Below are 24,428 nucleotides of genomic sequence, written 5' to 3'. Positions count from 1 at the left end.
TTTGGTACATGATAATAACTTCACACGTAGCAATACTTGTTATAAATTGTTACAAATGGTGAAATGTATGTGTGAATGGACCTTTCCGCTAGGCAGTCTCCTTGGATATGGTTACTAAGGGCTAACAAAAAGATTTGTGTATACCCATGCGTTTTTGGGAAACGTGTTTGTGGGAAAAGCGCATATCTTAGCGATGTTTTGATTGTTCAGTTGCTAAGTTTGATTGAAACTCTTGAAAGGTTTATTGGATATATGCTCTCGATAGTGTGAGACTTATTCCAACAATGGCCGTATTCGACTGGTCGTTCTTCGTTTAACCACGGCCACCTGCGCTGTAGTAAAATCCTACTTAACGAAGACGACCAGTTGAATAGATAACTGGTAAATACTCGACAAAACAAAATAGCTGCCAAGTTACCGCGATACACACTGCGTAATCAAGGCTGCTTAGGATTGTTGGCAGTATGGGTTTTTCATAAAAAAATCTTTTCATCCAGTTTTTGAATTCTGTTAGCCTACAATTATTTTTTGACTTCAATGTGGGTAAATATTGTAATTTTTATTTTCAGAAATTTAATCTAAATTATATTAACGCAAATGTTGTTGCTAAACTGCATAACTTAATGCTGATTAACATACTCTGATTGCGTTAATTTTCGTTGTCAACAAAGTCTGTTTTACGAACCAGTCAAATGAAAATAATACTCAACGAAAATTCGTACTTGGATTCGCAATGAACCAGTCGAATAAAGCCCAATATTTCTTAATTTATGCATTTCTATTATTTGGTTTTTTTTTTGCAGAGAAAGGCGAAAACGATTTGATATATCTGGTATAAGTTCACTGGATAGAAGATCGAGGTCAAGATCAAGAACACAAAGGAAAACAGGTGAAGTAATTATGAAGTAAAAATTTAGGCAATAACCATGGTTACACCAGTCTTAAACGAATACATTTAAAAAGTTAATTCATATAAAATGAAAAAGAGGTAGCACTTTTGTGCACAAACTTAAATGATTTATTCCCTAAGCTTTCACCATCAGTATGCAGTTTTCATGATTGCACCTAATGTAAAGTGCAAAATCTGCTATTATAAATTGAAAATTATTATAGAATATGAGTATGTTGACTCCAAAGAATGACAGAAGTGAGGCCATAATTGAGTCTATGTTTATATTCTATTTGCAAATAATCAGTTGATAATACAAATGCTGCAATGCATTTAATATAAATAAAGTTTACACCACAACATGTTTCAATGGCTCAACCATCATTACCAATTGAGAGCCACATATACTGAACACTAACCCTGGTATTCTTAAAATGAACTTTAGTTGTAGTTTGAGCTTTTTCGTATTCTCAAAACAAACTTCGACTAGCACTACGACTAAATGACTAAAATGATACCTCTGCAGGCCATTTTTTTTAGTCAGCCTAGGGTCAGGCTAAATCACCCACTTGAAATATTTACCCCAATAAAAACATGTTTTTGTAACTCACGATAGACTGAAAAGAATAAAAACGATTGTATAAGTAGGTTGGATGTATCTTTGGCTATTCAAGAAAAGACATTAAGTTAAGCTTTTAAAACATGAAATTAACCTCTTTTGCTAGGCACATACGATAGTTCCTGATTTACACGGAATCCTGTAGCGGCCACGTAGCTTCACTGTAACAACAGCAAAGATGGCGCCGCCCTCGCTCAGGCTTAACGATAATATTTCTCCAAAGAAAACAAATCTTCAGTGACTGATGAATTTCTCTATCGTTATATGTTAACGATTAATATAGTTATTATTATAGAAAATTAATTAAGCGAATGATGGTCTATTATGAAGAAATATGTTTTTGAACGACAGACGGCAGCTCAATATTCATCCGCGTTACCGATCTCTAAAATTTTGTCTGCTATTAAAATTAGCTCTTTTCATTGGTTAGTTCGATAGTCGTTCCTTGCCAGCCATCTTCAGCTGAACTAAAACTAGGACTTGATTTATTCGTAGTTAGAACTTCAACTACGTTGTTTATGAATACAAATTTAAATTTAAGTTGCAACTAGGACTAAATGAAGTGCTAGTTCGAAGTTCGACTGAAGTTTGTTTTAAGATTACGGGCATTAGCTTATATAATAGCAAAGGAATAATGAAAAAGTAAGGTGATTGAGGGCAGGGCACCTTGCATATGTTTGCCTTTCTCTACCCTTGAGTATAAATCAGTTGATCCTTTGAGCATTATTATATTCTAGAATATAAGCTAGTGAATGCTGGTTTTGTTAAGGATAGCTTTTACTTGCTTATTTTGACTTGTGAAAGTCATCAAAGATGTTATAACCAGATTGATATTTTGTATCAATTGACAGGTAACTCCAGGACATCTTCAGTAGACAGTAGGGGTAGTCGACGTTCCTCTGCTGGATTGAGTGATGTTGAGTACATGTCGGATAATTCTCAAGGCAGAAGTAGGTAAGCTCAAGCAGGTTAGCGGTAGAATTTGAGCCTTTCAACCTTAATATCGTGTTTTGAACCTTTGTTGTGATTTTTTTTTGTTATGTCTTTGGGCAGGGCACGTATGTTTGCCCAAGTGTATAAATGGGTATCTGGTAGGTAGTGGTAGCACTGAATTATTATATTATTTAAAAAAAACAATTTTAGGTACAGGGGTCCAAGGACATACACTAGACATACAATAGTTCTGAAAATGTTTGGACATATAATTACATCAAAATAAAGTATACTGGGATTATTCTGTTTTGTAGCAATCGTTACAGTATGTTAATGCTCAATATTGTTTGAAGGTTTGCATGGTGAAGTAATAACACCATATATTAAATGCTTGCAATACACCACATAGATATCTGCATGGTGTACCGCAAGCATTTAATATATGTTAATGTTCAAGCTTGATTTTGTTGCAAGAATATCCCCTTTAATTATTTTTATGAAAATTTTCATTTTCTTTTGAAATAGGGAATTACAAGGTGTTTTGAAGCATGGTAGAACACCAAACTCATCATATTGGGTTAGTCCAAATGTGGTAAATTACAAAGATTTTTATTATGTATTTATTTATCCCAAAATTGTGTTATGACTTTCTGTCTATATGATAATAAGGTACCTTTCTTATTAACAAAGTTGTGACAATAGTGCAATTTAATAGAAAAAGATAGATACTTGGTGGTGCTGTTCTGTGGTTAGTGCTGTTTGTGGACATTGTGTTTTAATGAAACAGGTTTATATTCTTTGTTCATGATTGAATACTGAGCATAATGGAATACAAAGCTATAATTGCATAATTTCTTTCCCTAGACTTACAAGAAGAGCAGTGTAGGCAAGGCAAGAAGATATCCTTTGTTACTAGATTAATAAACATTTTTTTTATTTCACTTTTTATATTCTTTTGTCTTAGAAAAGTATTGAAAATACTGTAAAAAAGGTTGACGAAAAGATCGATATAACAATTTGCATTCTTATTTACTGTATTACTGTATTGTATGGAAAATAAATGCATATTTGATTTGATTTGACTGATACAATGGATATTTTGCTTTTGCAACTACCGAGTTGATATGCAATGGAAAACAAAACAACAATATTTAAAGCATAGGATTTGTAGTAATAATGTATAATAAAGCAATGAAGCTTATCTTAACATCCAATCACAGTGATGAGTACCCCAGATCCAGTGGCTGATCACAGTAGGGTACGCAAACCACTTGCAAATAAAACCAATAAAAGGAAAACATATCAAGGTAAGCCACAACAGATGTGCGTATCATGTAAAGGTTCCACAGCTGAGGTGTGCGAGTAGAAGTTGTGTAGCATAGTGGTAAGGCTTCAGGGTGGGTGTGGTTGATGGTTGGCATGAAGTTTAAGTGGGAGAGCTTGACAATTAAGTGAGGGGGGTGCTAGCAAAATAAGGTGCTTTAAATTCAAAATTTAACTTGAACTTACAAAAATCATTGAAAAAATAGAAGTTATTGCAAGATGCCCAAAAAATAGAGGAAAAATAATTACATCAAATTTTAAAATTTAATTATTATCTAATTTACAAAAATTTCAATTTGAATTATATGTTTAAAAATAGATTGTCAACATTCAGCATCCAAAGATAAAAAATCAAATTGCAATTATTAAATCATTTATTTAAAATAAAAAGTCAAAAGACGTCAATAAGATAAACAACAAAGAATAACCCATTTATATTCCAGGTTGAAGAGATAAAGTGTCTGACTTTTGCCCAAGGACACTAAGCATAGAATCTGATCTACATTATTAAGTTTAGCTATTTGTTCTTTTGAACTTAAAAATTATTTATATGTTAGTAAAAAATACAACTACAACAGCTAATGCCTGGAAGGCATGTTTACATTAGTGAAAAATACACCTAAAGAACACAAATTTCATAATTAAAAAACGTAGCTATTCATGTTTATCAACATTGAAATGGATTGTACTTTTATGTGATTCAGATCCATTACCCTGATTGATTCTGTAGGATTCACATTATAGATTTGACAGTTCCTTATTGAAATCTTGATGCGTGCTATTATGTAATATTTTTTTTTCTATTTCATTTAGATGATTATTACGACAGGAGCGCTGAGATGTCAGATATTGACGCAAGGTTGGTGGCGCTGCAAGAATTCATGAAAACAAACATTGAATGAGTGATTTCTGTGGCAAATCACATTTAGCACGTCCTTGATGAAATTAAAAGCCACCGGAAATGCAGATTTAAACAATGAAGTTCAAAAACCTTCCTCGTTACCTTGCCTGACTAATGCTCGCATTTCGTTATCTTATTTATATACACCTGTAATTTACAAATAATGAAAATGTATAGCTTAATATGCAAATACCAGTTTGGTTGGTGTGTTAAAATACTCAGGTCAGCAAAGATGTAAATATTGTACCTCTGTTTGTTGCTGTGTAGATTACTCTAATATTTAGTAATAATCTTGATTTTATAAATTTTTAGGTACTGTACTAGCAAGAAGGTACTTTTTATACTGTAAATGAATTTTTGCATTTCAATACAGTCTTTGTATTATAGATGTATGATAGTTGTAAATAAAAGAATATGTAAATTATTTAATTTTTTATTTGTATTTTCTGTATTTTTTCATGTTTCCCATGCAGAGTAAGAATTTAAAATGAGATTGGTTGGTCTGCCGATTTTTTTTCACTTAAGCCTAATTTTAAGCCAGGTACTCACTGCGTTCGACGAGATTCTATGGAGAATGCAACGCCAGGGGCGGATTTAGTGGGGCGGGCCCTGCTCCCCCTTTTGGAAAGTATAAAGAAAGAAAGAAAGAAAAGAAAAAATTGATCGCCCAAAACACTGCAGACATTATTTTCAGGCATCTAGAATACAAAAATTTCGGACCCCCTAGGGTAGTATTATCTCAATTGGGGGCCCCCCTTGGGATATCTCTGGATCCGCCCCAGAACACCACGGCGTGTGCACACCTGATCATTTTTAATGACAATTCGTTCAGACTGCCACCAGCAATCAGCAGACAGCGTGGCGTTGTCTAGTGCTTGCAGGGAGTGGAGTTGCCAGTGAGTGCCTGGCTTTAGAACTGTTTGGCTTATGATCACCCTCATGCATTTGTGCCTGTTAAAGTAGTAAGCACTAGGCTAGAACCCATGAGTTTCAAGTTTCATAGATCACATAAATGTATATTTGGTCGGCTTGGGCAACACACCTTTTTTTTCAGAAGACTTATATGTTCTGGCTATAATATAAACAGTAAATAACCTGATAGCACCCTCACAGTACTCAGACCATCTCACTTTAAAACATTTTAACTACAGCGCCCTCAATTTTGACATCCTCATAATGGCATTGATTTTTATCAAGATAACAGCATACCAATGAATTTAAGTGGAACTAATTCTTGTGGGAAAATAACAGAACCTGTTGGTACCATTGTATCTGTCTGTAATGCTATCTAAATCTTGACCAACAAACCTGTGGTACCGCCTTGCCTTTGGGCCTAACAATGTGAATGACAAAATATAGTGGGTTGCGGAATAGGAAATTTATACAGTATTACATGCCCACATCTTCATAAATTTTGACTGGTACATCTTCATCTATTTGGTTAGACATGGGTAATGCCACTAAATATTGGCTGCACACTTGTGCCTCACCCAAATTTCTAAATTCAATGGCTAAAATTTGACCAATATAGAATGGCAATTACAGAATTGCTAAAGTATGTTGTGTACTGTAGCTTCCAATCTCTTAAACATAAAAAAATACTGATAAACATATTTGTTGATTACTGCATAATTATAGTAATTCATTTCCATGTCGCCAAAAAGAGCATTACATAAAATATCTGTTAGATTATTGACAAATCCAATTGCAATCTGCCATTTTTCCAGTGACGCATGATAACTGTGACAAATTCATCAGCTTTTCCAATGTCATCCCTCTGACAGCTGACCTGGATATTAGCAATGTCACCTGATTATGGGGCATATGGCATCAAAGGCAGGCATGCGTAACATGCAGGCATGCATAAGATACTTAATTGCAGTAAACCTCAGTGCCAAAAGTGAATGAGTTATTGTATTCTGTGAAAAAAGCTAATAATCTGTTGAAATAATAATTTAGAAAGTTTACTTCACTTCATCTTTTCACTTTTATTATCTATCAAATGTAAAAATAAAAATGACCAATTACCAACACTGGTCTGGGGCAGCTAAAGCAAAAATCACTATACAATAGTTCAAATGAAGCAGCTTCTCCATATTTCTATTAGAAATGTACACTTGGGAAGAGAAATACCAAATAATACTAAAACAAAAAGTATTAATATAACACACTAAGCCTAAAAAGTGTATGACCAAGTATTACAATAGTTTATTAACATGTTGACTGTCATACCTTTTCTTATGTTCCTTCCTGTGTGCCAAGTATGCACAAATATACTTTTAAAAAATTTCATCTAGCCGCATACCATTAACATGATGTGTCTAAATCTAATAAACTGCCAGGAAAGTCTTAGGGGATCAATAATCCCCTAAGACACTGAGACAGCATTCCTTATTGTTTCTTCCAAGTGCAAGTTTTCTTGTCTACTTTTTGCATGGGTTGGTATATGTTTAGATGGTGCCCACACTCGTGCAGTTGAGTGTACTGCCAGCAAGATAACAAAGCAAACATACATCCGTTATTTTTAAGTTATCGTCTAGGTGTATCTTCCCTGAACTAGCAGCCTGAAGTCTGGTATAACAAAGAAGTAATAAATGTAAAATGTTACCCCGATTTTGACAAGTATAGTCATCCTTAGCGCCCTCAGCAACACCCTGTGAGACAAGTATACTCGTCGCTGGCCTACACACAATTTTTCAGTTTTTTTAAGGAAAAACAGGTCGATCCAGAAAAACATGCAGGGGTCGCAAGTTTCCCCCAAGTTGCGGGAGTCTTCTGCAAGGAAAAATAACAAATCTTGCGCATTCACAATATTTGCATGTTTTTCTAGCTGTATTATCAACTGAATTGAGTGCCGATGGGATTCACCATGCACAGCAAAATAAATTTGTTAAAAGCTCATTTAAACAGATCTCCCTGATGTTGGTTTCTTCCAAATTCTGAGTGGGTGGGAATTCAACTAGAAAATTCGCTTGTTTTGGAGTACCATACTTTTCTTCTTTTTTTTTGAGTTGGGGGGGGGGGATCCACCCCTGGGGAAAAAATATTGGAAACTTGTCCTTTTGAAAATTTAAGTGTAATACTGTACATAGGTCTTGTATTTCCTCTATACTTTTTCTCTAAATACATATTTCAACATGTAGACAACTTCAGATAAGATTGTGCAAAGAAAATATTTTGAGAAATCTGTTTTTATAAAATTATATATTTCCAATAATATTATTACCAATTTAAAAACATGTATTTTATATAGCACAATTTATCTGTCAATGCCAGGGGTGGATCCAGAGATGTCCAAAAGGGAGGGCGTGGCCCGAAAGTGGGGCTGATCGAGACAACACTACCCTGGGGGGTGCGGGAGTATGCCCCTGCGAAATGTGTGTACAGTACTTCAGTACAGTGTGTAAAGAGAAAGGTTGAGTGATGGATATTCACTCAAGCTCCCCTGTATATATTCTTCCTGCTGCAGATACTATTATACTGATTCAGCCATACCTCATTTTATCTTTCAACAATCTACTAGCTTCTATCAAATATCTTTACTCATTATATAATAATCAATCATTAATATGAACAAATCACAAAAATCATTTAAATTATCTGGTACTGTTATGTTGGCGTTAAAAGACTGCATATTGTGTTGAGGGACCTGTGTACAAACAATTACCAAACACAAAAAATATAGAAAACTGAATGCTATTTACAAAATATTCTATTTAATGCTTATGAGTGAAACTTTCTTTGATAAATTGGCTTCTATTCAGTTGATCTACTGGTAGTTATTTAGCAATAATTTTAATTGGCATCATTTTATGTGATATTTCAACCAGTTGAGAGTAACAGAGCAAGGTTCCTCAAACTGGGTCTCCAAAAAAGTTTGGTGGGTGCAAAGCCTTGACAAAAACCACCAAAAATTAGCTGGCTCTATCCTATCACTTAATATTATGGTCATCAGTGGGGCCCAGCCAGCCTGGGAAACCCTAATTTTTTCAAAATTGTAAAAAATAGAGGTGACATAATCCTAAATTTTCTTACTCAGCCCCAACCATGGTTGGGCTGAGGTGGGATAAAATCAAAGAATGTACTTGCCGCCTCGTACATGGCTCAAAAATATATTTTTTATTCTCAAGAAAAAATGCATATTGTAACAAATTTTTAGTTGTAAAAAGACTACCCCAAAATGACAGAGAACACATTTTCGCACACATTTGTAATGGTTAATTATTGAAACAATACAAGATTCTCCTGCACAGATTTTCTTGTGCAGTTTTAAAATTACTCTGGTGCACTTGTAACATCGTCAAAGAATTCTACTATATCTTGAATGGCGAAGAAATACTTGTTTCCAGTGAGTCCTGAATTGTGAATTAGGCTAAGTCCTGAATTGTGAATTAGGCTACAAAATCTTCATGTTAAAGGCGGCAGCACACCTGGGACAATCCCCTACTCTTTTTCTGAGGAGTGTACTGCGTTTTTACGTTGCACTTACATTACAGTTCTTTAACACCCACGTGGGCCTTATCGAACATGGAACCATCGGCTAAATATCTTATCCAAAAAACAAGGAGAGCAACTGAAGGAATTGTACTGGTGACATCTCCATGGGTCTGGTTGCGCAGCACTTTGATACTGTCTCTTATACACATCTATTAATACAGAATCACTAATATTATATTTTAGTTGCAGATCTGTTAGTGTGAGACTCATTTGAGGCCTACTCTTGAGTTCTCATACTAACCACCAAAACATGCATAAATGTACAATAATTGCCAATTAAAAAAGAAATGTCTGGACCCAGGCCTTTCGCAGGGACATATCCAGGGGTGTTAAAATTTTAAAGCTTGTTTTTGCTAGCCGATACAAAATCTTTCCTGGGATCACTCAAAATCTTAAATCCATAAATCCCGGGCCAGGTCTTTTTAAGATACAGAAATGTGAAATTGTATATGGTTCAGTTTGGTTTTTATCCTTTCGCAAGCTTTTATAAAGTTTTGTTTATAATAATAATAATGATGATGATGATGAGGACGATGGTGATAATGATAATAGATAATAATATTAATAACATTAAAAAGTGAAGAAAATTGTGCTAAAAGGCAAAAAAGAAAGTTGTGATTTGTTGATCATAATTATTTTAGTATATATTACGGTATCTTTATTTAAATAATTTGTACATAAAACAGTATCTTGCAGAATTACATCTGAATTACAAAACTGAGTTGTTAAATACCAACAACAAGAAATCATAGATACATCACATCATAACAGCAGTAATAAAAATATGAATCAAGGTATAATAATGATGAGCATAATAATAATAATAATGATGATAATAATGACCACTACTACTAATAATAATAGTAATAACAACATTATAATAGCAGTGATAATAAAAATTGCACCAATATTATGGTTAAAGCTCAGTAAGCTATAAGTATTAATACTCCTAAGTTGTCCTGGATATTAAGTAGATCTCTGATAAAAGCTCATGGGAAATTTGTTGGCACCTCATTTTGACTATAAAATGATAATGTGATGATGATGAAGTCATTTCCGGCCATTTAGAGTTACTACTGTATTTCCTCAAATCACTACTTTAAAGTATGTAAATTACATACTGAACTCAAAGACAATGTTTTTAAGCTTTATTTTCTGTGGTATATCACATATAATAAGATCTCTATGGATGCCGAAAATCCCTGATAAAAGATCATGAGAAATTTGTTGGCACTTCATTTTGACTAGGGCCTATAATAGTGATGTGATGATGATGAATTTTAGGCCTACTAAAAGTGTCATTTCTTGCATCTAGAGGTACTATTTCCTCAAATTTTCTCACCTCAGCCCCAACCACGGTGGGTCTGAAGTCGGTGTCAACTCACGAAATGTCTCCACCCCCACCCCCCCACCTTTCAAAGGCGATCTACGTCCTTCCCAGGGTATTTTATTTATTTATTTTACTTAATCTGTTTTACTCTTAGATAGTGATGGCAGGCAATAAAGGAAAATATTCTCCTATTCCCAATGGGATTCACCTACCATAAGACATTAAACTCCATCGAGTAAGCACTTGACTCAGAGTATGTCTTAGTGAATGCTGAGGCGAGGGTGCATATATTTGTTTTTAGGATGGTCTGGTTTTTCATGCCTATTTTTCGTGATTATGACTACTTTGGATAAAGAATGTTTTGAGCAGTGGTGGATTCAAGGGCTATAACTATACACCAAAACCCTCTATCTGATCAATATGCTTTCATGTCTAGTCTTCTCGAATGAACTAGCTCCAATAACACTGTGAAAATCTTGGTGCTTTATACTGCCCGGATAAAATCAAAGAATGTACTTGCCGCCTCGTACATGGCTCAAAAATATATTTTTTATTCTCAAGAAAAAATGCATATTGTAACAAATTTTTAGTTGTAAAAAGACTACCCCAAAATGACAGAGAACACATTTTCGCACACATTTGTAATGGTTAATTATTGAAACAATACAAGATTCTCCTGCACAGATTTTCTTGTGCAGTTTTAAAATTACTCTGGTGCACTTGTAACATCGTCAAAGAATTCTACTATATCTTGAATGGCGAAGAAATACTTGTTTCCAGTGAGTCCTGAATTGTGAATTAGGCTAAGTCCTGAATTGTGAATTAGGCTACAAAATCTTCATGTTAAAGGCGGCAGCACACCTGGGACAATCCCCTACTCTTTTTCTGAGGAGTGTACTGCGTTTTTACGTTGCACTTACATTACAGTTCTTTAACACCCACGTGGGCCTTATCGAACATGGAACCATCGGCTAAATATCTTATCCAAAAAACAAGGAGAGCAACTGAAGGAATTGTACTGGTGACATCTCCATGGGTCTGGTTGCGCAGCACTTTGATAAGCCGAAAAATTGTAGTATTGCCAAGATTATAATACAGCCTAAATTCCAGTTCTTGCTGATGCCCTTTAGAGCCTAAATATTGACGCTGGTTGGCAAAGCTTTTTGTTTAGGGTTTGGTTGGTAAAACCAAGTCTTCTAGGATAAGATTTTAAAATGGAGGTCCAGTATACACATCTGGCTTGGTGTGCAATTTAGATAACCCATTACATGCTTGTCGTAACTGTATGGGATTGATTTCAGCCTCATTGTGGAATGACGGAACATGAAACTATAGTACTGCTTCTTGTCTGCTAGGTAGTTACAGCCACACCCTTTTACCCAATTAAGAACAATAAGTCTGCGAGCTTTCGGAAATGTGTTGCAGTACATTTCTTTGCCATTAGGCAAGACGTTTTTTACACCGTGTTTAATGAACACGTCGCTCCTGCAAATAATGTTGATTTCAACAAAAAATAAAATTTCATTTTTGGCTAATTAGCTGCCACCAAAAAATGGAAATTTCAGAAAAAATAAAAGTTCTTTATTTTTATTATGCCTGTCAATTCCTTGAAATCTACAAAAATATGATATGTATATTTGTTCCTAATTACTGTATATAAATTTAAAGCATTTAACCATCCCATTACTACACTGTTTATACTCACCAATAACATTTTATTTTAAAGTTATTTTCTCCTCTGTCTGGATGTTTTTGGCAAAACTATTTGCTAAAAGAAAATTTATCATTAAATAGTAATTTGAAGTAAAAAAGCATTCAAAATACATCAAAAATGTTAGTACCATAAAACTTTAATTATAGAATTATATAGTTGTTATTTTCTCTTAAATTTGTCCTGATTAAAATTTAATGTTGAAAATACCTATTATGAAATGGAACAACCCAGTTTTTAACTTTTTGAATGAATAGTGTGTTTTTGTTGTCACCCAACCATAACTTATTGAAGAAAGACTTTATTCCAGTTAGGCTAGGAAGAAAGGATAGTATGTTGATCTTTGTAAAATATAATCTTCGCCTGTCACTTCCAGGCTAGATGTTCGCTCAGGAGTCATGTCTATTTCCAAAAACCCATACTGTAAGTGCTTCATATTTAAATAAAATTACTATAGAAAGTTTGGTAGGACAGGGTATGGAGACTCTGATATCTACCACTATTTGATTATGATTGTCTGAGTAGTGAACGATGGCAATGTATATGTACTTCGGTTTAATGAAAACCCAACCAGGCAACTATTAACATACTTTGAATAATTTGGGTTCGATTTCAAATTTATTTATAAAAATATTTGTTTACATAATGGATTAAGAAATTTAGTGTTGCTGAAGTGAAGTTACTAAATTTGCTTATTAGTATGAAAAGAATAGTTATTTTGTTTACATGGCACAAGTAAGACACTGGAATTAGTAGAACATTCGTTTTATTTTGACTTTACATTGTCTTTAGAGCACATAGTGCTCTTCTTTAGGTGGAAGAGGAGGTCATGTGACATTCATGAGGAAACTTCACCATTTACCAAATTTTCAATATTTGAACCAGGTTTTGCCGATCTCTTCTTATCTCTATTAATTACTGCTTCAGGGAATTTTGTAACAAGATTAACAGTGAAGCTCATTAGTTGTGAATAGTTCATAAGAAGACTAGCACAAATAAATCAAAAACCATGTTGTAACTTCTAACTTAAGTCATTGATTTTTAAAATTCAAAAGCATCTATTATGATTTTTATCTGAAATTGTAGCTAAGGTAATAAAAATGCCAATTTTTTTTAACAACAGGTTTTTAAAAATTTTCCAGCCTGGTTTTTAAATACTATACTGGTAATTTATTGAGAAACAGCAATGCCTGCTGTGATAATGACTCTTTAAGTAGAGGTATTCTTCTTTGATGTAATAATAATAATTTATTAGGAACTACACTTTTCAATCAGTGGCACACTTCTCAATCAAGGTGCGTCCAAAACAAAATGTACAGTAAAGTTCACAAAAAAGACTTATGCTAAGAAAACGACAATTCAAAATTTCAAAAAGGACATTAAGGAAAAGCAATTAAATTAAAAGCAATCCTAAAACTAAAAAAACTTAAGGCAAAATGAAGTGATGCAAACAATCACATGAACAATTATACAAACACTATACAAATGTACATGAAATACACACACAGTACATAAGTACATATATATCCATACACAACTGTATACCCAGTCACATGACTGTACGGTACTCACAATTATAAACATAAAGACATACAGTACATACTGAACTCTATACTACACCACTTATCACACAAGAAGCACACATATCAGGCCAGATAACACAGAAGCATATAAAAGTAAATCAAAAGTCATAAAGTAATACAGGACTAAAATCAAAAACGTTTGTTTTCTTTTTTTTTCTCTCATTTCTCTTTGATTTTCTTCTCATTTCTTCTTTGATGTTTAATTGGATTATTGAGATAAGATTCTGGCAAAACCTGGTTCACCAACCCGCCTGAATGCCCTTTTAAAGGGTTTGCTGGTAAATGGGACAGTAAGAGCATGCAATAATTTTCTGTATAAAGCTTAGGGCATAGTTGACTATTGGAGATGCTTAATCCACCCACTGTCATAGCAGAGGCATCACAGTTACAAAACATTCACTTGAGGCCTCAGCATTCCAGAAAATTTGTTTAATCAATTTCTACTTTAGAAATTACTTCAAAAAAAGAAGTTTGTTTTAGAAAATATGTGGTGCAGGCTAAGGATGTAGTCAAATAATATTTGGGCTGGCAAAATAGACAAGACTACTGTATATACTAGCAACACTGAATTTTTAATGTACCATAATAATTGAAATATATTATTCTTTATTATCCTGACGTCAGGATTGTGATAGTCTACAAGAGCAAAATAATAATAAAAATATTAATATATTAATGTTTCAATTATTTGAAATAATCATTTCAGGACTGTTTTTACATTTAATCGAGTGACTATTACCGAATTTGAAAACCAACATAAGAGAAAGCCTGCTTATGTTGTTAAAATAAAAATGTTGGGAAAAAAAAATTATTTCATTTATTTTATCATTAAAATACAGAGACATGAAAAAATTCATGTAACAGTAATGAGAAAGTAATGATACATGACAGGATTTCCAAAAAAGTTATCTTAATACCATCAGGTGACTCCCCAAAATGGTTACTGTATAAAATAATGTAAATTAAAAACATAACACCCAAGAATTCTACAGTACATTAAGTTATTATATGATAATGTGGCTTCCTGACTTTCTTAATTGAGAATAAAATATAACTGCATTCGTTTTTTGACTGTAGTCATAGACTCAGCATTTAGGTAAGTAATGAAAAAGATGTTTTGTAATGGCCCTGGTCCATAGAGTTTAATAGATGGGGTGTGTACACAGATCAGTAAAATTTATCAATGCAATGGTATCAATGAAAACAATTTTTAAAAATATTTATTCATTTATTTAGGTATAAGCATATAAAAACAATTACAAACAGCAGCCAAAGCTGAAATGGTTTGCATCACAAAACTTATTCACAAATACAAAACAGCAAAATGCTAAAGATAACAAACATTAGAAATACAATTTGTTAGAAAAAAACAAAAATAGGTCAAATTATCATCATTATATAGTATAGAGCCAGCTCTCACACTGGCAGTGGCAGAGTCAAGGGGGCTGAGTCGAATCCCCCTCCCATTTGAATTTTTAAAAATTATTTAAAAAATGGAGAAAAAGAGAAAATATAAGCAAATTTAAGTGTGAGAGTGCCATTTTTGTCCATCTAGAAGTGCCATAGTCTTATTAAATTGTCTTTCCTCAGCCATCGTAGGAGCTGAGGTGGTGTAGACTCTCTCCTCACTAGGCGCCCTCTATTTCCTAGATACGCCACTGACTAGTTTCGCCTTAGTAAATATGGTGATGTGTTGTGACGCTCTCTATTTTGTATTTATTTATTCTAATGTTCTTTTCTCTACTGTAAAGATTTGCATAATTAATGAGCTTGCATTATGCCTTGTGATATTAGTTGTTTTAATGTTTTTCAGCAGCCATAATGTATCGGCTGAATAAAGAATCATGCATGTTATTAACTGCCGGCTATTTTTAATAAATCCAGCATCCATCTATATAAGTATTGTTAGTCCTTTAAAAAAATTTAATTTTTATTAACCTGTCTAACCCATTATATTCTGTTAAAATTCAAGCATCCAACATAGTTTTAATGTGCCCTTTCAGCTCAAGGAAAATTTATCATTGCTTTTTTTCAGTATTTTATGAAGTCACTATTTTTTGTTATGGCTATGTAACTTTATGTTTCCTTGCCTTGCACTTCCCCATGATTTCAGGGTCAGCAATTGTCCAAGGTTTTATATATACCTATGCCTTTGATAATGTCTGATTGGAAAAAATTACATTTTATAAATCTATTATTGTTATTAACAAGATAGTTAAAATAAACTTTAATTTTGTTCAATAATATCAAAAATATAACTTCAAAAATAAAATATGTCAAAAATTATATCTTTTAAAGTATTTATATATTCTTGTTTGTTATGACTATTATTATAAAGTGATGACTTGGTAATGAGTGTTGAAGTACAGAATACAAAGTACCATTTGATATTAAATGCTTCATTGGAGTCGCACAAAATAGGCATACATGTTAGACGTATGGATCGGAAAGGTAGGAAAAAGGCAACAATATTTTAGGTAAAAGTCATGTATGCTTTACACTGTATTGTACTTTCTTAATAAAACAATACATTAATAAAATTTGGCTGCATTTTACTGTATGTGACAAAAATTGATCATATAAATAGTATATCATTAGCATATTTATTTTTAATGGTATTCATATCTGATGTATTTAAATTTTAGTTTTTCCTTTTATTTATTTGTTTAACATGCGACTGGAAAAATCTAGCCATGAACATGAGTTAGTGACTGTTTTGTAGGAGTGGTTTCTTGCAGTGGTTACAGTACTGCTTCCCAAGTTTGTGATCAGAGGTTCAATCCATCACATGCTTTTTGCTTGTGTCCTTGCGCAAGGCATTTATAAGTATAACATTATTATTATTATTATTATGATTTTTGAATATGTGAGTGGAAGGCAAGTTTTTGACTAAATTTGATTCTATGAAGTCCACACATGATATTTGTTTCATATTTGTTTTATTATTGTACTAAAACACACATTTTCTATTGTAATTACTTTAAAAAAATTGAAAAATTATATTATTACAGCAAAACTGAAAGGAATTAACAATTAAATTGAAAGTTTTAAAATTTATAAAATTTTAACCAGTTGTATATGATTACTTTTTTAAGTAAAAGAAAGAGAAATAAAAATTTAGAAATAGTCTATGTCTAGAAAAAATAGGTTTGTTTACATAAAAAATACTTGCAAATATTCTTGAGTAATTACCTCACATAAAACTACTGTAATAATTATATTTCATGGATCTGACATTTCAACAGCCAGTTGAAATACAAAAGAATGGATGCTTAGTAATACCTATAAATCTCTGTGAATCTATAATAAAGCAGTTCATATATGAAGACACAAGCTATGCACTTTGGGAACATTTGGACCTAGAATATTAGACTGGATAATATCGTATGAGCGGGGACTGAAAAATGAATGTGACTTTTGCAAATATGCCTTTTAAAGGCAAGTTGAATTTTTATTTTCTTTCAAAAATTTTAAATGGATTTTATTGGATTTGAGGTGTAGTTTGACAATGTTTTCAATTCTCAAGTTAAAATTGTGAAGGAAAATCATAATTTCTAAAGCATATGTTTACTTGATGTCGTACACAATAGGGAGATAACTTTTCAGAAAAGAATTTATTTTGAATAGATATTGTAAAGCTGTGTGCTTAGAAAATTGTGTAAGATTTATAAATACCAGAATAATTGGTATTTGCCCTTGATAGTAGGATAGATGGTATACAATAGGCTTAATATTTGACTGGTTCATTTCGTTGAGTACGAATTTCCTTGAGTATTATTTTCATTTGACTGGTTCGTAAAATAGACTTCGTTGATAACGAAAATTAACGTAACCAGAATGTGTTAATCAGCGTTAAGATATGCACGTGACCAAAAAAATATGGCCGATTGGTCAGTTTAGCAACAACATTTGCGTTAATATAATTTAGTTTAAATTTCAGAAAATAAGATAATATATACCCAAATTGAAGTCAAAAAATAATTGTAGACTAACAGCATTAAAAAACTGAATTAAAAATTTTTTTTACGAAAAACCCATACTGCCACAATCCGAAGTAGCCTTGATTATGCAGCATGCATCGCAGTAACTGTGCAGCCATTTTGTTTTGTCGAGTATTTACCAGTTTTCTATTCGACTTGTCGTCTTCGTTAAGTAGGATTTTACCACTGCGCAGGTGGGTGTGGTATAACGAAGAACGATAAGTCGAATACGGCCTATGTATTCAGTTTACAATACCTTCATTCTTAAATTATACTATGCTCCTTTAAAATATTAATAAAAACATGGGGTTCCCAACGAAAGGTCCAAGTTTACCGACAGGAGTCCAAATTTACTTTTAGCACCTACCACCTGTATTGGAGCAATATAAAAGAACGAGTCTAAATTCCTGAAATGACACTATTATAGGATGTAGAAATGCTTTTCTAAAGCAGTGTTCCCAACAAAATAGTTGACTTCTTCCCTGCCAGGGGATTCCAATGCTGTTGACACTGTAAATTAAGGCTTTGTTGCTAAGTGATGGCAAAATCTTTTTTTTGTTAAGTTATTTATTAGATGATTAGTATGAATCAATATAAATACAATCCTTGTACTACAGTAATTCAGATTAGTGGATGTAAACTTTAGTGCTATATACTGTAGCATACAGTAGGCCTACATGCACTTCAAAATAACAGAAAGAGATCAAGTGTAAATGTTTGAACAAAATTGGATAAAGCAAAACAGATAATTTGTGCCACATGTTTTTCATGTAAATTTTTAACTGTTAATAAAATTTCAACATTAAAATAGACAGACACACATAAAGGATGTAAGAACACTTTAGTCTTTCTTCTCTTTGCAATTTTCTTTGACATGAAAAAACTGTTGTATGCCCATAGTCATGATGTGACTATAATATGGTCATTATGACCATGGCAAGTCACATGAGTTTGTCTAGTAAAATTTTATAGTCTTTGACAGGACTTAACTCTTTCTTGAAATAACTAGTATTATTTAGTAGGAACAAGTTAGTTTTTAGTTATTACATGGAGGTATTATTGAGAAGGAGATCACTCGGCCACAGATCCCTTTGATGCGACAAACCAATCTGTTCCCCGCCTTTGGATCGCGTGTGAGCGTATTACCCCATAATTCACATTTTTTTGTTAGCAACAACTTGGTAACGACATGCGTTTTTACGCTTCAGCAGAGCAGTTGTGCAATAAAGCGTTTGATTTTAACCTATTAAATATCTTTATAATGAACAATGTTCCCCTGATTGGATTTTTTCGGAATTTTAGTATGTTATTATTTGTATATTTCAGGAAAAGATTTCTTAAAATATTTCTGTTAAAATTACTTCTGTGTTTAATATAATTTTGTCTAAAAATCGATTGGTTCGACTATAAAGCTAAGGCAGCGTAAAAATGAAAATTGCTCTAATTTTGGATTCATTTTTCTAATTGTTAACCCTTGTTAACCCTAAAATGACTTAATATTATAATCCTCCATCACTCCTTAATTAATGTCTGTTAAAATTAGAATTATCGAGTTTTATCCGATTTATGGAAATTCAAGATGAAATATACCATACCTTTAAAGCTGATGTAAATGTTTCATTAAATTCAAAACTTTTTTTTGGAAAATATTATTATGTTTGGTATTTCTTAAATCAATGTATTAGCTTTATTGTGGAAACGATTGCGCAGCCATAGTGATGGACTGTATGTAGTGCACATCGAGAAAAGAAGGTGCTCTCCGTTTCGCCATGTTCAATTTTTTGGTAAACTATGCCTGCTGAAAATTTGATGGCCCGGGGAACACATCAGACTTCAAAGGCATCGCGCAAACGTCCTTCACGCGCTGCGGCAGCTTTGTTCTTGGCTCATCTGCATAGCGCTACGTGCGCGTAGTATTTTCGAGTGATCTTCTCAATAATACCTCCATGGTTATTGTATGATAATAATAAAACCTGAATTTATTAGGCCCTATAAAAAAAAATATCTAGTTTATCACCCTATCAAAGAATAAAAACTGATGAGTGAGGAAGGGTTTTTTTTTTTTGCTAACCTCTCCCCCATTTTACCGATGTTCACAAGTAAATTAATGGTTAGGGACACATATATAAAAAGTCACCACTAGAACCATAGCCAGCCTCCACTCAAACCCACGGCAAATGTTTATGACTGTAGTTTATGGTACCTCTGGCTTAACCATTTGCCCATTTGACTCACCTAAAAGTGCAGGTACCATGTACTTGTGTGTATGGTTAGCCATCAGGGCCATAATGAAAGCGCCGTAATCATAATGATAGTGCCGTTATCTTCATATAAAGCGCCGTAATGCCATTTATTTACAACCAATCACAGGTTTAGGATGACGCCAACAGGGTCATAATGAAAGTGCCGTTAACTTGTTACAAAAAAAGCGCCGTGATCATAATAAAAGTGCCGTAATCATAATGAAAGCGCTGTAATCATAATAAAAACGCTGTAATCATAATTAAAGCGCTGTCATGCCATTCATTTTCAACCAGTTACAGGATTAGAATGACGCCAACAGGGTCATAATGAAAGCGCTGTTAACGTGTTACATTAAAGCGCCGTAATCATATAAAAAGCGCCGTCATGTTGTTAATTTTACAACCAATCACAGGCTTAGAATGATGCCATAAGGGTCATAATTGATTACGGCGTTAACTTGTTCAATAAAAGCGGCGGCGGCGGCGTTATCAAAATTAGAAAAACGCCGCTTTGAGTAGCTGGCGCAAGGGTCACACTTTTAGCCAATCACAATCCGTCTTTCATAGCGAGGAGTGAGACCATCCAGGCGCGGCCGAAGGTGCAAGTCGGAGTGTGCAGGGGTCTAATGAACTGATTTCTAACGGTTTTTATTTATCTGTTTTATAGGCCTAGCCAAGGGGTGTCTATAAAATGAAGGCCAAAGACTGAAGACCCAAAAACGAAGACCCCTATATTTTCTATTTTATTTTGATGATAATATTAATACACCAGGCTGTCACAAAATCAAAATTACAATTTTTTTGGCCGTCTGTTTGTGAAATTTTCAAAGGTCTTTGTCTTATAGACACCCTATATGGGTGTCTACAAAACAAAGACCGAAGACCCGAAAAATGAAGACCTCCAATTATTTCTCAATTATCTTATTGAAAGTATTTCAAAATCATCATAAAACAGTTGCCAAGTACCTGTTTCATTATTTTATCAGAATAAAATGAGGAATATCAAGAAATACTTAAGGGTCTTCGTTTTATATGACACCCTATATGGGTGTCTACAAAACGAAAACCAAAGATCAGAAAAACGAAGACCCACATTTTTTCCTCTCAATCCTAATGAAAATAATGTTTTAATGATTTTAATGTTTTTAAATAATAATAATAATAATAATAATAATAATAATAATGTTTTAATGATTTTAATGTTTTTTAATAATAATAATAATAATAATGTTTTAATGATTTTAATGTTTTTAAATAATAATAATAATAATAATAATAATAGGCCTAATAATAATAATAATAATGTTTTAATGACTTAATGATTGACGTAACTCTAGACCTAGCTAGGCTAGGCAGGCCTACCCTAGGCCTAGGCTAGATAGAGGACTATTCTAAGGATTTACCGGTAGTTACTCATCACGCAGGCTAAAATCCCCATCATCCATCACATGTTCGTTCAATTCTGCAAACATGAAAGAAGGAATGTGATTGGCCAATAGTGTGGCCCTTGCGCCAACTACTCAAAGCGGCGCTTTTATTGAAGAAGTTAACGCTGTAATCATTATGACCCTGCTGGCGTAATTCTAAGCCTGTGATTGGTTAAAAGTGAATATCATGACGGCGCTTTTATTATGATTACGGTGCTTTCATTATGATTACGGCGCTTTCATTATGATTACGGCGCTTTTATTATGATCACGACGCTTTTTTTGTAACACGTTAATGGCGCTTTCATTATGACCCTGTTGGCGTCATCCGAAACCTGTGATTGGTTGAAAATGAATGGCATTACAGCGCTTATGAATCATTATGGTGCTTTTTATGAAGATAACGGCCCTGATGGCTAACCATATGCATGTGTGTCATGAACGCATGTTAAACCTTGACGTTCTTAGCTGTTTTTCGCCTTTGGACTGTCACACTACTTTGCCTTTAACATTTTCAACATTTAAAGCTGAATTTAAGTTACTTTAATTACGGCCTTTTACTACCATGAATCGCGAATAAGGTTCAAATTGCTAACTGGGTCATGCGTCAAACTGCTTGGTTAAGTACATTATATTTTTTAATTATAATTCTAAAATATTTTGAATTCATTTTTGCCTCTGCTTCCATTTCATAGATTTTGCACGTAAGTATTTTAAAATTTATTTGTGTTTCCATTTTTAAGTGTACTCTATTGCTTATACTTCTTTTTTTGTTATTTGCTTGGATGAAAAGTTAATTAATGATTAATGTTTAACAAAATATATTTTTAATTGTTTTTTTTTATACCTGAGCATTTTTTATTCATTCAAGTCCGTTTGTTCTCTGATTGTAGCTTTTTATATTTGATTTTTTTTTTTTAATCAATTTCTTTCACATTCAATGTATCAAGTACATAACTCTTTCATTACATGATAGAATGGTGTTTCATAAGCTAAGTCTCCTTACAAGATTTAAAGAGTGGAGCTGGTTTTAGTTGTGAGAAAAAAACTTGCAGTATAACAAGGGTTTAAACATGAGAACCCTGGGATTGGAAGGCAAGCATCTTGCCACCAGGTCGTTTTACTGTATATAATAAAATTAATCACAACCAAGCAGAAATCAACCTTTCCTTCATTTCAATCATTTATTCAAGCTACCTATAATTACTCTTGGTATTCACTCAGGTTACAATTCATATCCATTATTAGTCACTGTGAGTCTTTCTATTTAATTATGCTTATTATATTATCCGTGCTGAAATGTGGAAAAACCCCAAAAGATGGAAGAATTAAAAAAAATTGAATAACTTCCAAAGAAACACAAATCAAAACAATTGTTCACTGATTTACAGATGTGTTACAAAATCCATAACTTTATAGGAGTATAGGAATGGTTGATATTGATTGTCATAAATTCTTGAAACAACAACAAAAAAAAAATCTGTAGTAGTACAGTACAACAATAAAGCATTAAAGCAGTGTTTTCTATTGACTGTCCGAATTCAATTTTATTATATTTTGTATGATATTGTAGGCTGTTAATAATAGTGATTTGTCATGTGAATTATGAGGAAATATTTCAGTTGTTTTCTGCTGCTTCTCTTGAATAGTGTGAAAGATGTTGCTTGCCAATCCTTGATTTTAGTCATATAGAACTTCAACTATATATATGAATGTGAAGTAATATGAAGTTGCAACTACTGTACTAAGTTGTATTGTACAGTTGTACTGTATTAAGTTTTAATCATATGAGTGTTATTCTATAAACTTATGGTATGATTCGTACATTTGTTTTGTTTTTTTGTTTTTTTGTTTTGGTTTGATTTCTATGTTAGTCTTACTTTTGTTTTTATTAGACTTGAGTATTTTTTTGTGGTACCTGCTTATGAATGTGAATAGTAAATTGTAAGTTGCAACTACTGTACTAAGTTGTATTGTACAGTTGTACTGTATTAAGTTTTAATCATATGAGTGTTATTCTATAAACCTAAGGTATGATTCATACATTTTCTTTGGTTTTTTTTTTTTTTTTGCTTAGTTTCTGTCTTAGTTTTACTTTCTTTAATAGATTTGAGTATTTGTTGTATTACGTGCTTCCCAAAAGTCATCTTCTCCCTAACTCCTACCAATCTTCTTCTTTTATCCAATCCACGACATTCTCAGATACAGAATCTACAATGTTTAGAAAATAAAATAAACCTTTTTGCATCCTTTATACCATCATGTATGCACTTAACTTTAGTGTGTCCACAGCCAACAGGCTAAAACAAATGGCATTTTCACCCAATAACCAAAGAGAGTGAATAAATGGAATATTGTGGCTTTCATAGCGTTCAATGTAAATGAAGATAAACAAAGTTTATAATTTTGCTATATTTAGTTCATTATTTATAGCCAAAAGAAAACTGAAATTGTGAATGCTGCTTAATTTAAATATTGCTAATTCTTTGTGAAATTTGAGTAACAAATTCAGAATGTATTATGAGATTTTACTTCCCATTTCTTTTATTTTTAGTTCCTGATGAGGCTATTGTGTTCCTCACCATAGTGGTCATTCTTCTACTGCTGGTCATCATGTTTTTCTTGTACCTAAGTAAAGCGCTATGCTTCTCAAACTGTGGTGGGTGCCCATGCATGGAGGAAGGGAAAAAGCCAAGAGAAAAGAAACAACGCTTAGGTATGTGGCGCACTTTGTAAATGTAGTGCTCAGCAATTTTGTAAGATATGTAAACATATTCAGCAGTGTTTCAGGATTGTTTGATAACATGTAGATATACAGATGTATCATTATTTTTCTTATAATAATTTGTTTGATTACATTACTTTTTAATGTACTACTTTTATTGAATTTTTAATAATTATATATATATATATCTGTCTCTTATACACATCTAGATGTGTATAAGAGACAGCTATATGGGTGTCTACAAAACAAAGACCGAAGACCCGAAAA

The 24,428-nt window shown here is 32.9% G+C and overlaps 2 protein-coding genes across 5 annotated transcripts in view; both read left to right on the top strand.

The window, feature by feature from the left end:
- Positions 1–4,814, top strand: part of LOC117103822 (coiled-coil domain-containing protein 61-like) — a gene marked incomplete in the record, with an annotated part of 38,068 nt that extends 33,254 nt beyond the window's left edge. Inside the window, 6 exon segments of the mRNA XM_033244447.1 lie at positions 804–889; positions 2,360–2,462; positions 2,967–3,033; positions 3,306–3,340; positions 3,660–3,748; positions 4,578–4,814. Of these exon segments, the coding sequence (XP_033100338.1) occupies positions 804–889; positions 2,360–2,462; positions 2,967–3,033; positions 3,306–3,340; positions 3,660–3,748; positions 4,578–4,666 (469 nt within the window).
- A 12,296-nt stretch (positions 4,815–17,110) lies between these two features.
- LOC117103816 (synaptotagmin-14-like) overlaps positions 17,111–24,428 on the top strand; it is a 17,062-nt gene continuing 9,744 nt past the window's right edge. For all 4 annotated transcript variants that reach the window (XM_033244439.1, XM_033244437.1, XM_033244440.1 and 1 more), the window contains exons 1-2: positions 17,111–17,224; positions 23,991–24,152. In XM_033244439.1, the coding sequence (XP_033100330.1) occupies positions 17,191–17,224; positions 23,991–24,152 (196 nt within the window). In that variant the 5' untranslated portion in view covers positions 17,111–17,190. The remainder of the gene's footprint in view (positions 17,225–23,990; positions 24,153–24,428) is intronic.

This window comes from Anneissia japonica, unplaced genomic scaffold (assembly GCF_011630105.1).
Source record: "Anneissia japonica isolate Jap-2015-1 unplaced genomic scaffold, ASM1163010v1 scaffold232_len381862_cov165, whole genome shotgun sequence".
NCBI classification, from domain to species: Eukaryota; Metazoa; Echinodermata; class Crinoidea; order Comatulida; family Comatulidae; genus Anneissia; species Anneissia japonica.
The sequence above is the reverse complement of the archived record's forward strand: the minus strand, read 5'-3'. Positions and strand labels throughout refer to the sequence as shown.